The following is a 15,402-nucleotide window of genomic DNA, read 5'->3' as shown; positions in this document are numbered from 1 at the left end:
GTCCTAATGTGAAAGACGCCTAATCTAAGAAACAGCCTGATCTGGCTGGCTGCAGGTCTACATAGGAAGGCCTCATTGCAGAGGCCCAACATAGTGGTGGCTCAGGCATACCCCAGGACCTAAGGCAGGGTGTGGTTGCTTCTGCACGGTCTCACAGTGGCTACTTAAAATGCTCCCAAGGGGGCTCCCCACTCAACCTCTTCCTGTTTCCTGAGGCTGATTCCCAGCCCTCTGGATAGGGACACTCAGATGAGCATCTTTCACAAAGGGCCAGGTGAGGCGCAGAGGAGCCTGAAGCCAGAGGCAAAGGTGGGGATGGATTCTTTGGCAGCATCTCCAAAGAATATAGGTCAGCGTCTTCCGGGCCACAGAAATCAGTACTGACCCAAAGCACTCAGGTTTCTGACCTCAATCTCTTATCCTCTGAAGAACACAAAGAGCTTTGAGCTCATGAAAGGTTTAGGCGAGAACCAAGAGATCTCTAATCCGGGACTTTGTCTTTGGGAAGCTTAGGATGTAGTTCAGAGTCTCAACTGTACCTTTAAAGGAGGGTGCTGTGGGAAGGGGTGATAGATAGCACAAGAATCGTCCGTAAGAGGGACCGGAGGTGGTGGTGAGGGCATCCCAAGCACAAGATGTCAGGAGAGGATGAGTTTTACCTGTTTCAGAATATCTCCTTGGTGGGGCCCTGGGACGGGCCTCAGTACCACATTGCTCCTGTCTGGGCCTTCCACCTCCAGGCAGCCTTCATGGGATTTGTCTTCTTTGCAGGGACTCCACTCAATGCCACAGTGCTGGTGGCCACACTGCATTACAAAAAGTTGCGGCAGCCCCTCAACTACATTCTGGTCAATGTATCCCTCGGGGGCTTCCTCTTCTGCACCTTCTCTGTCTTCACAGTCTTCATCGCCAGCTGTCATGGATACTTCCTCTTTGGTCGCCATGTCTGTGCTCTGGAGGCCTTCTTGGGCTCTGTAGCAGGTACTGAAGGCAACCGGGGCTGGAGAGAGGGCCCTTAATTATTCTGAGCACTTTGACCTTTAACAATGGGCTGTCTGAGCATTAAACTCCATTCCAACTCTCTGGACTTGCTCAATTACACCTATATTCCACTCCAGGCTCAGGGAGTCTGTCTACCCCATTCTTTTCACGTTTGCTGCAGGTCTAGTGACAGGATGGTCATTGGCTTTCTTGGCTTTTGAACGCTACATTGTCATCTGTAAACCCTTTGGCAACATCCGCTTCAACTCTAAGCATGCACTGATGGTGGTCCTGATTACTTGGACCATTGGCATCGGGGTGTCCATCCCACCCTTCTTTGGCTGGAGCAGGTGAGAGTATAGGGCAGTGCCCTGATGTGGGATGAGGGACTGGGTATAACCTTTTATTCTTTGACCTGAGTTGGTAGAGTAAGCGAGGAAAAGGGGTAGCTGGAGACATCAATGTTTACCCTGCCGTAGTTTGTAATTACTGTAGTCTCTTCTAGCATTCTTCCAACTGGAGAGGCCAATCCAGAAGCTAACTACACTCTTCTAGGTCTCAGCAAGAGAGAGCCCAGAATGAATGCTTGGTCCTTTTCAGGTTCATCCCTGAGGGCCTGCAATGCTCCTGTGGCCCAGACTGGTACACCGTGGGCACCAAGTATCGAAGCGAGTACTACACCTGGTTCCTCTTCATCTTCTGTTTCATCATTCCTCTTTCCCTCATCTGCTTCTCCTACTCCCAGTTGCTGAGGACTCTCAGAGCTGTGAGTGGGTTTTGAGAGGGGCAGGTAGGAGTAACTCAGGAGGCCCCAGGAGAGACAGTGTATGTCTGCCTCAGGACACATCTATAATATCCATGGTCAGATAGGAGTACTGGGGAAAGGGGAATGAAAATGCAGAGTTACAACTCATTGGTAGAGCACTTACCTAGCAAGTATGAGGTACTGGGTTCCATCCCCTGCTCAAAAGGTAGTGGGCGAAGGAGTAAAAGATCAGAGAGAGGTGAGGGTGAGAATGGGATCTTTTCTAGTATCAGAGCTGAGGATCCCCCCCCCCCCCTTCCCATGCATCTCTCAAGGGAAAGCCAAAGTCAGCCAGGAGAGGGATTTGATCCTTGTGCTCAATTCCAGGTGGCAGCTCAGCAACAAGAGTCAGCTACAACACAAAAGGCTGAACGGGAGGTGAGCCATATGGTGGTGGTGATGGTGGGATCCTTCTGTCTCTGCTATGTGCCCTATGCTGCCCTGGCCATGTACATGGTCAACAATCGGAACCATGGGCTGGACTTACGGCTTGTCACCATCCCTGCCTTCTTTTCCAAGAGTTCATGTGTCTACAACCCCATCATCTACTGCTTCATGAATAAGCAGGTAAAGCAGTCTATCTACATTCCCACGAGGTTCTGGTCCACCAGACCCTGGTTCTTATCCTATTGATGTCTTTGTGACTCAGCACCCTGGCCTCCACACAGGGCTTATAAATGAGGAAAGCCACAGAACAGTCCAGGCAAAGCAGGATGCTCTTGGTAGGCACAAGAACGAAGAGTATGGTTCCTAAAATACTAGAACAAGGGAGGCTAGACCTTGAGCCAGAAAAATCAAATTGAAAGAGTGGGAAGGGTTGGGAAATGCCCAACACACTTCATTTAGCAATGGTGGAGATGGAACATAGGGCCTTTCACATGCTAGGCAAATACCCTTATCACTGAGTTATACACCATCCCTACTCTGTCTTGGTGAAAAATAACATCAACAGTAACAGATGTCTAGCTTTTTTTTTTTTTTTATAGATAGGGTCTAACTGTGTAACACTAGCTGTCCTGGAACTCCCACGGAAAGCAGGCTGTCCTTGAACTCAAGAGATGATCCTGCCTCTTCCCCCTGAGGGCTGGAGTTAAAAGATGTGTACCACTATATAAATCCAGTCTTCTTCAAACTCCTAATCCAGCCCTTTTAAAGTCTAGCTTGCAGGAACAAGTAGTTAAAGTGGAGTTTAGGTAGTCTTCAGGATAATGATGAACACTTCTCGTTCCAGTTCCGGGCTTGCATCCTGGAGATGGTGTGCAGGAAGCCCATGGCAGAAGATTCTGACATGTCTGGCTCTCAGAAAACAGAAGTCTCTACTGTTTCTTCTAGCAAAGTTGGCCCTCACTGAGGACCCCCGGTGGCCCACTGGCCTGCAAACACAATGCCACATTTAAGTCTCTACATCTCCATTAGAATCCTACCAACAGTGCAGGGAAGAGATGGGGAGTGGTGGCACTCTGGTGACCCAGCTTCATTTTCCCCTTCCTCCCTGCCTGTAGCAGGGCCACATGGGCCATTTCAACAGTCAGTTTCTAAGTGGCACCTTCACCTCTGGAGAACCGTGAGAGAAGAGCTGGGTTTCTGGTGTATGGGTAACACTTCCCTCTTTGGTCATTTTTTCCCCTCCCTGCCGGGACTCTGAGATGATATATCCAGTGCTAGAATAAGCTGGGCATGGGGCAGTGCCAAGAAAAGGGAGCAGACAGTGAGCACCGGCAGTGAACTGAAGAGCTTCCTTCTGGGGCCTCTCCCAGTTGCTGCAGCCTGGGCTATGGCTGCTATGGCCAGAAGGGCCCCACCTCATTCATCTGACACAGAGTTATTCTAGGTGTTCTCCCCTCTATTTGGCTAAAAGTATCCATTTAAAGCTGTGCTGTGATTAAAGTTAGTGTCTTAATCTCTTGACGTCCTCAAAATGAATTTGCATGTTTCAGTGGCACTTATAAATCAACCTCAAATGCTAAAAACATTTTACTTTATACTCTCCTTATACCTGCTGCTCCTGGAAAATGAGCCCCTTGAAATGAAGACCAAGATAAGTGTGTGTTGAGTTATACACAAGGAATGCTGGGTGTTGATATCAGGCACTGGAAGGTAGGAAGGCCGTAGCTGTGAGAAGGAACCAGAAACCACAGGAATAGAAAAGGACTAAGTGTGAGGAAGAAATGGCAGTAATAAAGATCTCACAGATGTATATTTATTCTAGTAGCCTGAGGGTTAAAGACTAGGATACAGTAATTCCTTTTTTTTTTTAAACTGGATAACATTTGAAATGTAATGGGATACAGTAATTCTTAAGAGGTCCATTGATAAGAGACCAAAAGATGGGTAAATGGAGTTGGGAAAGTTCATTTTCTGACATTTTATAACAGAACTCTGAGCTACAATTCCAGGCTTTTCTTCCTTGTTTGTTTCTTTTTACTGATTTATTTCATGTGCATCAGTGTTTTGCTTGCATGTATGACTATGTGAGTGTTGGATCCCCTGGAACTGGAGTTAGAGACAGTTGTAAGCTGCTATGTGGGTGCTGGGAACTAAACCCAGGTCCTGAGGAAGAGCAAACAGTGCTCTTAATTGCTGAGCCTTCTCTTTAGCCCCTTCTTGGTTTCTTGAGACAGGGTCTCTCTCTATGCAGCCTTGGTTGACCTGGAATATAATCACATTTCCAAGAGAATAAAAGACACATAAGCCCTTGATGAATGTAAACAGTTTTATTCAGAAACAGATAGGTACCTGTTTGCATTACAGAATATAAAACTTGGTTTACACTCTATAAAAAAAGAACCAATATTCAAATTCAAGAGAGCTTAGCATTCACAGGGCACACTCTATAGACATGAGACCACACTGCCTCAGTCTTGATTTAAACCAGAAACCCAAACCCAAACCCCAACACTATGTGGGACTCATGGACATTAGAGCACAGTTCTTGCTGCTGAGCATCCAGGTCCCGGAATATGCCATCCTAGCAGACTCAGCTGGCTGGGTAAGTGTGTGACTTTCACACCAGCGTTAGGCTCTGTAATGCCTATGAGCTGTAATGCCCTCTTGCCACACAGTGTATGACATACCCTTTCTAAGCCAGGGTTGGTGGCATTAATTATCTCTGGTCGCCTTAACAATAGAGTTGAGGATCTGAAAGGCAGTGATGTTCATTACTCCTATACTGGGGTTAAGACCTAAGAGTGTATCTGCTATCAAGAGCTTGATGCGATGGCTAAGGTAAAATTATACCACAATTGGGCTTTTTACCACTCCAGGCAGCCCACCTCAACTGCATTGTGGAAGACCAAAGGGAGGTCTAGGTTCAGATATGGCCATCACCCAGCACCACCTGAATGTATTATTCAGAGATATAGGAAGTAATAAAGATTATATAGATGTATATTCATCTTAGTAACCTGAGGGTTAAAGACTTGGGATACAATAATTCTTAAGAGGCCCATCAACAAGAGACCAAAAGATGGGTGAATGGAGTTGGCAACAGATTATTATTATTATTTTTTTAATAAGGATGGCAACCTGATGATCTACAACCCTCTTACCTACCCCACCTTTTTGTGTCAGAGAGAAAGGGAGATGATAAAATGGGGTGTGATGGGTTAACGTCAGGAAGGGTGAGCAGTGGTCCTCAAACCAAAGAGCCCCCTCTGTACATCCTTCTATCCTTGAGGCAGAGCTCAAGCTCTGGTGAACAGAGGCCTGGTAAGAAGAGTGGTTTGCTTTCTGAGGTATGAGGATCCCTGGTCAATCAGCAGCACGAGGTTTTAGAAACCAGCCCACAAGGTACGAACACTGCAACCAAGCTTGTGAGTAATACTGCTATTTAGCTCCTGTTCTCAAGAGAAAAGAGGGGGAAACCCCACTGTATCAGGAGGTTCAATGCTTTCATGTAAGGTGCCCAAATCGTTTATCTTAGTCCAATTTCCATTCAATGATCATTTTTCCTGTTAAAGGCACTTTCAATGAATGTCATGATTGGAAAAGAATCAACTTTAACTGCAGTAAAACCAAGGTTAATTCTTAGAAAGGGGCTGGATGGGGACTTACAGTGATTTCAAATAAGAGTAAGATGCATGCCCTGCATACACTTTGTTCTTCGTGGTTTCCAGCTGTTTCCAGCTGTTTCTAGTTGGAAACAGCTCTATAAAGAGCTAGAAATAGCCCCGTGAAGACACCATACACACTACTTGGTTGATTTTTCAAGACACTGGCCCTAATTCTTTCTACCACAGCTGTGCTTGACAAAATTAGCAAACAGCTAGTCCTAAAGGGGAAAAAGAATGACAGTGAGTTGCGTCAAGCTGTCTTACAGCACAGGACTCTATCCTTGCCCAGACAATGGCAGGCTCAGTGGCTGGGCTTATGACAACCGAACAGCTACTCATGAAATGAGACTTTTCAACAGGCAAGATAAAGCATTCTCTCCCTAAACATAAATCATGAAGTACATGTTTTTCCTCTTGCTTTTTCTCTCCTGAACATTTCTTATTGATCTCAGGCTTTTAAAAAAATTAGTTAGGCGAGAATTATAAAAAACTATGGTAAGGGGTTGAGAAAGTGTAAATGGCTAATGTTTGCCTACAAGTGTGGGTTGAGGATCTCGATCCTTCATAGTATACTCCCAACTATAGAACAATACAAAAATAAACACACCATGTTATACATTATACAAAGTGTAAACCTACAGACACAAGTGTACTAATCAGAGTTGTTCCTCAGAAGCACGGGTTCCCTCCAGCCCCTCAGAGGGAGGAGGAGTGGGGACGGGTGATTTCACTATTTCAATATGCCTTTTCACGTCTTAAAAAGTTTGTAATAACAGTCTCAGTAGCGCAAACAATTTTATGTGAAACCAGAGCTGTAAAAATAAATTACTTTGAAGAAATGTAGGTTCCTCTGTCTGCAGCTTAGAACTCATCATGTCGTACTAAGGCCTCCCCGAAATCTGTGGCCTGGCTTCCCACAAATAAGTCATACTTGTCGACAATCTCCTCCTTGGTGAGCTTGCCATCCTGAAACCAGAGTGAACAGTGGATTGAGGCCATATACTTGTTATTCCAAATTTAGAAAGACTGCTATAAAATGATGAGACTGTAATAACTGAAGGTTCTAGTTCTCTCTACATGTGAACATGTTATCCCCATCCCTTCTACACACATACATACACATACAAGCACGCACACACACACACACACACACACACGCACACACACACACACACATCTTTTTTCATCAAGAAAGTCATTATTGAGCTGAGGATATAGTTCCATGTAAAGTGTTTGCCTTACATGACTGAGGCCCTGGATTTGCCCCTGAACTTGGAAAGACAGATGGAAGAGTTGTTCAAAACCAGCTTGGGCTACAGGGGGAGATTCTATCTCAAAGGAAAAAAAGTCAAAAGTGAAATGACAGGCCAAATATACTCAACAACTTCAGGACAGAGCTGCAGATTTGCTCCCTTTGGAGGCAACTGTGGGGCAGCTGCTAGGCATGGGTGGGAAAGGCCACTAACACTGGGCCGATACTTCAGGGAACATCACATCAAGGCCTAACAAGAACAGCGAATTCTTCAGGGCCAAACCTTATCTCACCTCCACTCTAAGATAAGCCACACCCAAAGAAGGCTCCCCCACTCATCTCAATCAGCACCAATTCCTCAAAGCAGACTACTCATCCCTCACAATTCAGGGCCTGATGGCTGGCTGCTGAAATGATGTTAAGCAAGAACGCAGAACCGATCCACCCTTAAAAAAGGTTCTAAGGAACAATACCTGAAGCTTAAAAAATGTTCAAAATGCAGTTCTCCAATATGCAGTTCTCAGAAAAGGTGACAGGGCTTAGTGAAAATCTGATTACCTAAGCACCACACACAGTCTCAATTTTAACAGGGTCCAGAGAAAAGCCAACTTATAACCCCATGTAAAGGGCTAACATTTTAAAAATCTATTTGATGCTGGGAATGGTGACATACACCGTTCATCTCAGCACTGGAGAGACATAGGCAAGTGGATCTCTGTGAGTGGAAGCTAGGCTGGTCTACATTGTAGTTTCAGGCCAGCCAGCAAGGGCTTAATATTGAGAGACTCCGTCAGTCAGTCTTGTTTTAAAAAATTATATACATGTGTGTGTATGTATTTGATTTAAGGTGGCACTAAAGAATGAGCCTGTAGTAGGTAAAAGAATGCAGGAAATAACAATTTTTTAAAAAGAAAATCTCCTGGGAACTCAACATTCAGAGGTGATGCATGCTGGGTCAGGCTTTTTATACCAATGCTCTTTGCTGAAGTCCAGGTTTCTCCAACACTATGAGCACAGAGCAAGAGATTTCCAAAATGAGAGCAGACAGTTAGTGCTACCTGTAAATTTCTGGTCATTGAATTTAGGTCATGGAGATTTACAGTAATTAAGACTCTAAAAGTACTCTGCATATTTTGATGAAATCTATTTAAGGCAACCCCCTAGAAAAAGACTGGACACTGCTAGACTGCTTGGGCCTGGAACAACTTACCTTGTTTTGGTCTGATTCATAGACTAGATGCCTGGCTTCTGCCTCTGCATGGTCATAGTCTGAAGGGAGGATCCAGTCTTTGGTCTCTTCCTTGTCCATCTTCCCATCCCGGTTCTTATCCCGAAACTCGACAAACTGTTCTCGCTCTGTCTTCACCCATTCTGGCTCATCAGCATTTCCATCATGACTGTACATGTCACCTGTGTGCACAGACAGACACACAACAGAAGAATTAATCTTGTTCCAAAGGCTTCCTCCGTTAATCTGGCTCAGTCCTTCTCCGCATCCAGTAGCAGTCACAGTTTTCAAAGAGACTTTAGAAAGCAAGGTTTGTTTCCTGTGGTTTAACTGTTCATCTTTCAACAAGAGTATTCCCAGCTGCTGACTGAGTGACAAGAAAGTAGTCTGTCTGTCTCTCTGTCTAAAAAGCAGAGATAAGGTGGTGGAGCTGAGCACGGGGGTGCACGTTTGTTAAGCCCAGCACATTGAGGGGCTGAGGAAGGGGTTCAAAGCTAGCTTGGGCTACATGAGAACTTGTCTTAAAATAAAAAGTAATTAAGTTGACTGGTACCAAGTAAGAGTTCCTCTCTTAGTGCACTGCATCTCACCCAAAGTGGCTAAGTATATTGGACTGCTGGTTTAGGGAGGTAGAATTTAAAATTCTTAAGGAAACTCCATTTACTAACCTACACCTACGTAAGTGCACTAAGCCAGTGGCCTTCAATCAGGACAAACAGAGAAGAACACCCAAGCGTATACTGAGAAGAGACAACCGTCAAAGAATCAAATTCCTGATTCTCAACTCCAACATTCTTTCAATGTGGCATGGCTCTTAAGGCTTCTACTCAGTTTCCCTTCTTAGAATTTCCTCTTCTTCACTTGTAATGAAACTTAATAGAGTATAAAAAGCTCTAGAGATGATTGAAAACATTGGTGTTGGTCTTTAGAAAGCAGACGGGCAGGAAAATTGTTAACAAAGGCTTTCACATGTCAAGAGACTTCTAATTTTTGTGTGTGTATAAATAAAAGAAAAAGAGAGTCTAAATTTTAGCTATGAGATCATTAAAATCAATTTTGATGATGAATTACATCATAAATTTTGGCACATAACTAAAGAAGCTGGGAGAACAAAGCATGACTGCCACACATCTCTACAGACAGGGCTTCTGTAGTTTCTCTCTCTCTCTCTCTCTCTCTCTCTCTCTCTCTCTCTCTCTCTCTCTCTCTCTCTCTCTCTCTGTGTGTGTGTGTATGTGACTGCAGGTGCCTATTGTACTTTCTCTTCTTTTAATTGTGTGTGTATGCCACCCCCCTCTCTGTCTCTGTCTCTGTCTCTCTCTGCAGGTGCCTACAGAGTTCAGAAGGCAGTGTCTGATCCCCTGGAGCTAGAGTTTCAGTGGTAGTGCAGTAGTGAGCTATCTGAAGTGGGTGCTGGGAACCAATTTTGGATTCTCTGTAAGAGCAGCTTTAACCCTGAGCCATCTCTTCAGGGTAATGACATACGATTGTCATTTACAGATAGAAAGCTCTCTGGAAAAAAATTAACAGATAAATTTTTGGTTTTTTGATGGTAACGTGTACAGTAAGTGCTATTTTTGTTCCAATGGTTTTGAGGCAAGGTTTTAGTCTAGATAGGCCTCAAACTGTAGACATTCCTCCTGCCTCAGCCACTCAGGTCTGTATTAACAATTTAAGAGTAATTTAATCTGCAAGACATTTAAAACACTAAGCCTTACTCTGGAAAACAATATTTTAATTTAAATACATAATACATTTGCAAGTAATTATGTCAGGACAATTAAAGTTTCCAAAATAAAATGAATCAAGAAAAAATAAACATGTTTGTGAAAAATAAAAATAAATAAAATCCAAATAGTAGAGAATAGATTATATTTTTATTTTCTCAAGACAATACTATTTCTGTCCATTTTGTGACCGGTAAACAGGATGAACACCCCTACAAAATTAAAAAAAAATCAACTGTAATCAAGGAATGGTTAAATGTTGCCAACCAAATATTGGCATTTGAAATTATATAGGGCTGGAATACAGCTGAGTGGTAGAGAGCCTGCCTAACATGCTAAAGCCCTGGGTTTGACCTCCAGTACCTAACACAAACACATCAACAAAAATAAATGTGTTTCCAGTTTAATAAAGGAAAAAAATGTGTTTATTTCTATGTATGTATATATAACTGAAAGCATTATTTTCCCTTTAACAACTAATGAATGCAAAAATAACAATTAGCTGGATGTGATGATGCTCATCTTTAATCAGATGGCAGGAGGCAGAGGCAGGTGGAGCTCTCAGTTTGAGGTCAGCCTGGTCTATATTGTGAGTCTCAGGCAGCCAGAGCTACATAGTGACACCCTACCTCAAAACCCACCCATAAACAACATTTACTGAGTGCTCACATATTCAGGCATCAAGACCAGCATCCCACTTACCACTTTTGTTTTCATTATGAAAACTTTCAAACATATACAGAAGTAGAAAAGAAAGTCCATAGACCTACCACTTAGCCACCATCAACTCAATAGCTGCCAGGTTCTGCCATATGTTCATGTGATACCCCCTCACCAATGAATTATTTTAGGGCAAATACTAGCCACATATCCCCATGTCCTTTTGAATATAGCTTTACAAATGAAGGACATTTCTCCCATAATCATGATGTCATTACCACAGCTTATAAAGCCAATCCTGTGCATCATCTAATATCCATTCCAAGTTTAAACTTCTGGATTACTTTTTAAGAGCTGGTGTATTTCAACTTTACAAAATCCTCCTGCCTAAGTGTTGAGATAACAAGCAGGGGCTGCCACACCTACTTTATAATTTTATTTATTTATTTTATATATATGAGTACACTGTAGTTGTCTTCAGACACACCAGAAAAGGGCATCAGACCCCATTACAGATAGTTGTGAGCCACCATGTGGTGCTGGGAATTGAACTCAGGACCTCTGGAAGAGCAGTCAGTACTCTTAAGCACTAAGTCATCTCTCCAGCCTCACTTTATTAAATTTTTAGAAGTCTAGTTAAATATTTTAGAGGACAACTTTAAAATATGTAAGTGAATGGTGTTTGCTGAGACTTCTTTTAGGTCTGGGATGGTAGTACTGTCTCATTATCCTAAAGAATAAAAACAAAAACAGAAGCTAAACTATACCATATAAGTATATTTTAAAGGTATAAGAGTAAAGATGATAAAAAATATTTTAGCTTATTCTAAAAATTTTTTTTCAGCTTACTCTAAAAGTATTTAATCTACCAGATAAAACTAAGGAATTAATTTTTTGGTTTAGACTATTTTTAAAAAGTTAAGAAATATAAATGCACCATGGAGATACATAATGCAATGCTTACAGATGAAATAGGAAGGTGACTAAGATCTGGGCCAAAAAAGAAAGCGAGTCAAGGGGGCTGGACAGATGTGCCTTCACCTTTTCTTTATGACCTCTTTCCTAACAGGGCAGAAAGTGGTGCATGTGTACACACTAGAAGAGGAGAAGATGGGGGTCTATAAGCCCTAGTACCTACTGCACAAGCTTGCAATAGTTACTGACTTACAAAAGAAAACAGTACATACTCTTGATTGTTTTACAGCTTCAAAATGTAATTCCTCTGGCCCTTGAATGTGGAAGATGCAGAAGAAAACCTGTATCTGCTTATTTGGCCCCAGTGCTTGACAAGTAATGTTACTTAACTGTGATAAGCCTGAATTTCTCTGCTTTAGAAGTCTTAAATGACAACAGTTTTGTTTTTGGCAAGAAAATGCCAAAGCCAAGAAGAAAAAGATAAAGTACTTAAGAGTAGAAAATGTGGTAAACATCAGCTTGGGTTAAGAACACAAGACCCTATCATGAAGAAGCTCCATCACTTCACACAGCTCTCACTGGCCATCCTGCTTCTCCAGCAGGCACAGTGAGAAGATCTAGGAGTGACACTGCTCAGCACTCAGGATGGTAATGGACGTAAGCACAAGACTCCCTTTCAGGCTTAATAGTTAATACCTGAGGGGATGATCAGAGATTGAAAAACAAAAGCAGAAAGCATGAGAAAAGTTACTGTACCAATGTAGAGTGCAATAGAGCCAAGAATCCAGAATAAATCTATATCTGTAGCCACAAGGTTTTCAATAAAGGATAACCTCTTCAGCAAATGGTACTTGGAAAGCTGGGTGTCCATCTATAGAAGACTGAATAAATCAGATATAAACACAAAACCTTAGACTGTAAGATCAGTAGAGTAACATGAGGCACACGATCAACACAGGCAACAATGTACAAGCAGACACATGAAATCATACAAACCACAAAGTTTCTGCTCAGTAAAGGAAGCAATCAATAGAGGAAAGAGACAACCAGCAGGACGGGAGACAGTAGCCACAAACTATTCATTTGATAAGTTATTAAAACTAGGAACAGATGTAGAACAATTCAAATGGTTAGGAATTCATGGATAGCCCCTGTTCTCAATATATCAAAAGATGTGTATTAGAAAAAAAAAGTACGTTTCAAAACAGAATGCCACTTGTAACAAAATAATTATAAAGCAATTTTAATTAAGGGTAATAAAAACAAGTTTCACAGGGAACTAGGGAGTAGATAAGATTAAGATACATTATAGATTTAAAATTTCTCAAGTTTCATTTGTAGCTCCCACCTCCTGTTCCCTTATAGTGACAACTAAAATGGAAAATGGCCAAAATAAATACCCTAATAAAATGGAAACTTCTCACAGGACTCAGACAGAAAATGTGCACACCACAGTGAGTCAACTGCTGGTTAGCTGCTCATCCATCCACTCGGCCTTTCTGTTTCTTATAATCCAGTGGCCTTGGACTCCTCCTCTTCTTACAGTTCCTGCCAAATGCATCACCATGCACTTGGCTTTCCCATCAGTCTATCTGATAGACTTTCTTTTTGAATTATTTAAAACTATGTGTGTATGTATGCGTCTGTGCATCCTTGTGAAGGTGTGTGCATGTATGAGTGCAGGTGGCTATGGAGGCCAGAAGAGGGCATCAGATTCTCTGGAGTGGGAGTTACAGGCCGTTATGAGACACTCAGTGTGGGTGCTAGAAATCAAACTGAGATGTACTAATCTCTCCAGCTCAAGTTATACTATTTGTCACATCGGTCTGGCTGACCCGTCTGTTAAGAGTTGACCCATGAGGTAAACCGTTTCTATTGATGATTACAACTTCCAAAGCATTTCAGTATTTAAGGACACAAGAAACAGGAGACTTACCAATATACTCCTCCAGATCAATGAAACCATCAGCATTCTTGTCTATATCCTCCATGGTTTCCTAAGTAGAAAAGAACAAGAAGACCGCTAGTTTCTAATTGAACTGCCCAGAAGACAGTATGGTTTGTCTGTTAAAAGCAGACAAGATGACAAACAGCTGTAGTCCCAGGTTTTGGGGGGTCAGAGACGGGAAGATTAGTGCTCACTCCCACGCTGCAGGTAAAACTAGCCTGCACTGCAGCCGAACATGCACACACAAACAAAACCCAAACAAAACAAAATCAAAGGAAGGAAAGGAAGGAGGGAAACCCATAGTCTTCTAGGTAGAAAATAGTTAGATATTAGCAATTTCTTTTACTTCTACCTATAATGGCTAAGTCCTTTGGAGGACACTACCAAATGACAAAGACTAGCCTAGTCATGCTAAACTCTTGCTAATTAGGGAGATGATTCTGGATTGTCAGTAAACTGCCTTCTGGGACAACTTCCGAGTATCGCGCCATTACTTGGTTTCTGAATACCAATCATAGGGTATCTGGAAGATTTCCTCTTACTTTTTAACTTTATGACATACCAATGAAATGGAAAAATACATTATTTGATAGACAGTTTTATGATAAGCCTAAGGCACTGAAGGAAAACAGTGATGCTTCTTAGCTTCTGCATGTAGCCACCGGCACAGCCAGGCACTGGTCCAAGCACAGAGCCAAGTAAGCACATGGGTGACAGAAGGAGAAGCCGGGCTTTGCTGGGAACCCTTGCCCTGCCCACCTGCACAACTATGTCTTTCATGTAGTCATACTCCTCAGGGTGCAGGAAAGCTGTAAACTCTTCCTTTGTGGCAATTAGGTCTCCATCCTTGTCTGCCATTTTAAACCTCCGCTCATCTCTAACCATCATCTGTTTATAATTAAATCCATCATCAGGGTCTGGATCATCTAGAAAACAAAAATTTAGGTGAAATCTTAAAAAGCTTCCAGAAAACACAAAAAAGTAAAGGGAACAGACAGATTTCAAAAAAGATAAACCAAACAATGAATATCCAGGTGAAGTTAAACCAAGCTTGAAGAAATGATTTTTGATTTCAGAAGCAGCAGTTGAAAGACACTTTGTTTTGAACTAAAGCTTGGGTGAACACACCTCCAAATTAGGCCCAAGCTGAAGGTAAAAGGCTGCCACTCAACATGGAACTGGCTGCTATTACCTAACTCAGTCTGTGCTGTTTCATCACTACCGGTATGATTAGTAGGAGACTTGAATGTCTTGGCTCTATCTGGGAGGCAGTGGAGACTCTAAGTTACATTTTCTGGGTATGAATTAGCACCTCTAGCTGCATGGCCTTGGGTAAGGGACATTTTTCTTCTTTTATTACTTTATGTGCACGAGTGTTTTGCCTGCAAAACACTGTGCAGCATGTATGTGCCTACTGCTTGCAGGTCAGAAAAGGACACCAATTCTCCTTTTCTTAAGTGCCTTAGGCTTATGATCTGGAGTTACAGATGGTTGTTAGCCACCATGTGGTTGTTGGGAATTGAACCCAGGTCCTCTTCAAGAGTAACAAGTGCTCTTAATAGCCCAGCCAACTCTCCAGCTCTCGGGCAAGAAACTTAACTGTATTTCAGTCTCTTCATCTGTAACATGAGATTTTACCTGTCTTACTGGTGGTTATAAAAAGTTTAAACAAGAAACAAACAGTTGGTGGTAGTGGCAGCAGCAGTAGTGCAGGCCTTTAGCCCCAGCCCTTGAGAGGCAGAGGCAGGCCAATCTCTAAGGCTAGCCTAGTCTACAGAGTGAGTTCCAGGACAGCAAGGGCTTCACAGAGAAACTCTGTCTTGAAAAAGAGAGA

At 42.6% G+C, this 15,402-nt stretch overlaps 2 protein-coding genes across 6 annotated transcripts in view; one reads left to right on the top strand and one right to left on the bottom strand.

Moving 5' to 3' along the window:
- Window positions 1-575: 575 nt before the first annotated feature.
- Opn1sw (opsin 1, short wave sensitive) lies at window positions 576-3,686 on the top strand. 2 transcript variants are annotated; one of them, XM_031380794.1, is made up of 5 exons: window positions 576-981; window positions 1,163-1,331; window positions 1,582-1,747; window positions 2,114-2,353; window positions 3,018-3,686. In XM_031380794.1, the coding sequence occupies exons 1-5, from the start codon at window positions 636-638 to the stop codon at window positions 3,135-3,137; spliced, it is 1,041 nt and encodes a 346-aa protein (XP_031236654.1). In that variant the 5' UTR covers window positions 576-635; the 3' UTR covers window positions 3,138-3,686. The 2 variants fall into 2 exon arrangements, with proteins under 2 accessions (XP_031236654.1, XP_031236655.1); XM_031380795.1 differs by having other exon boundaries at window positions 626-981; window positions 2,114-2,164.
- A 793-nt stretch (window positions 3,687-4,479) lies between these two features.
- Calu (calumenin) overlaps window positions 4,480-15,402 on the bottom strand; it is a 27,698-nt gene continuing 16,775 nt past the window's right edge. For all 4 annotated transcript variants that reach the window (XM_031381353.1, XM_031381354.1, XM_031381355.1 and 1 more), the window contains exons 4-7: window positions 14,328-14,494; window positions 13,557-13,617; window positions 8,301-8,500; window positions 4,480-6,804 (exon numbers count right to left, since the gene is read on the bottom strand). In XM_031381353.1, the coding sequence (XP_031237213.1) occupies window positions 6,700-6,804; window positions 8,301-8,500; window positions 13,557-13,617; window positions 14,328-14,494 (533 nt within the window). In that variant the 3' untranslated portion in view covers window positions 4,480-6,699. The remainder of the gene's footprint in view (window positions 6,805-8,300; window positions 8,501-13,556; window positions 13,618-14,327; window positions 14,495-15,402) is intronic.

This window comes from Mastomys coucha, unplaced genomic scaffold (genome assembly GCF_008632895.1).
Source record: "Mastomys coucha isolate ucsf_1 unplaced genomic scaffold, UCSF_Mcou_1 pScaffold20, whole genome shotgun sequence".
Lineage (NCBI taxonomy): Eukaryota > Metazoa > Chordata > Mammalia > Rodentia > Muridae > Mastomys > Mastomys coucha.
The sequence above is the reverse complement of the archived record's forward strand: the minus strand, read 5'-3'. Positions and strand labels throughout refer to the sequence as shown.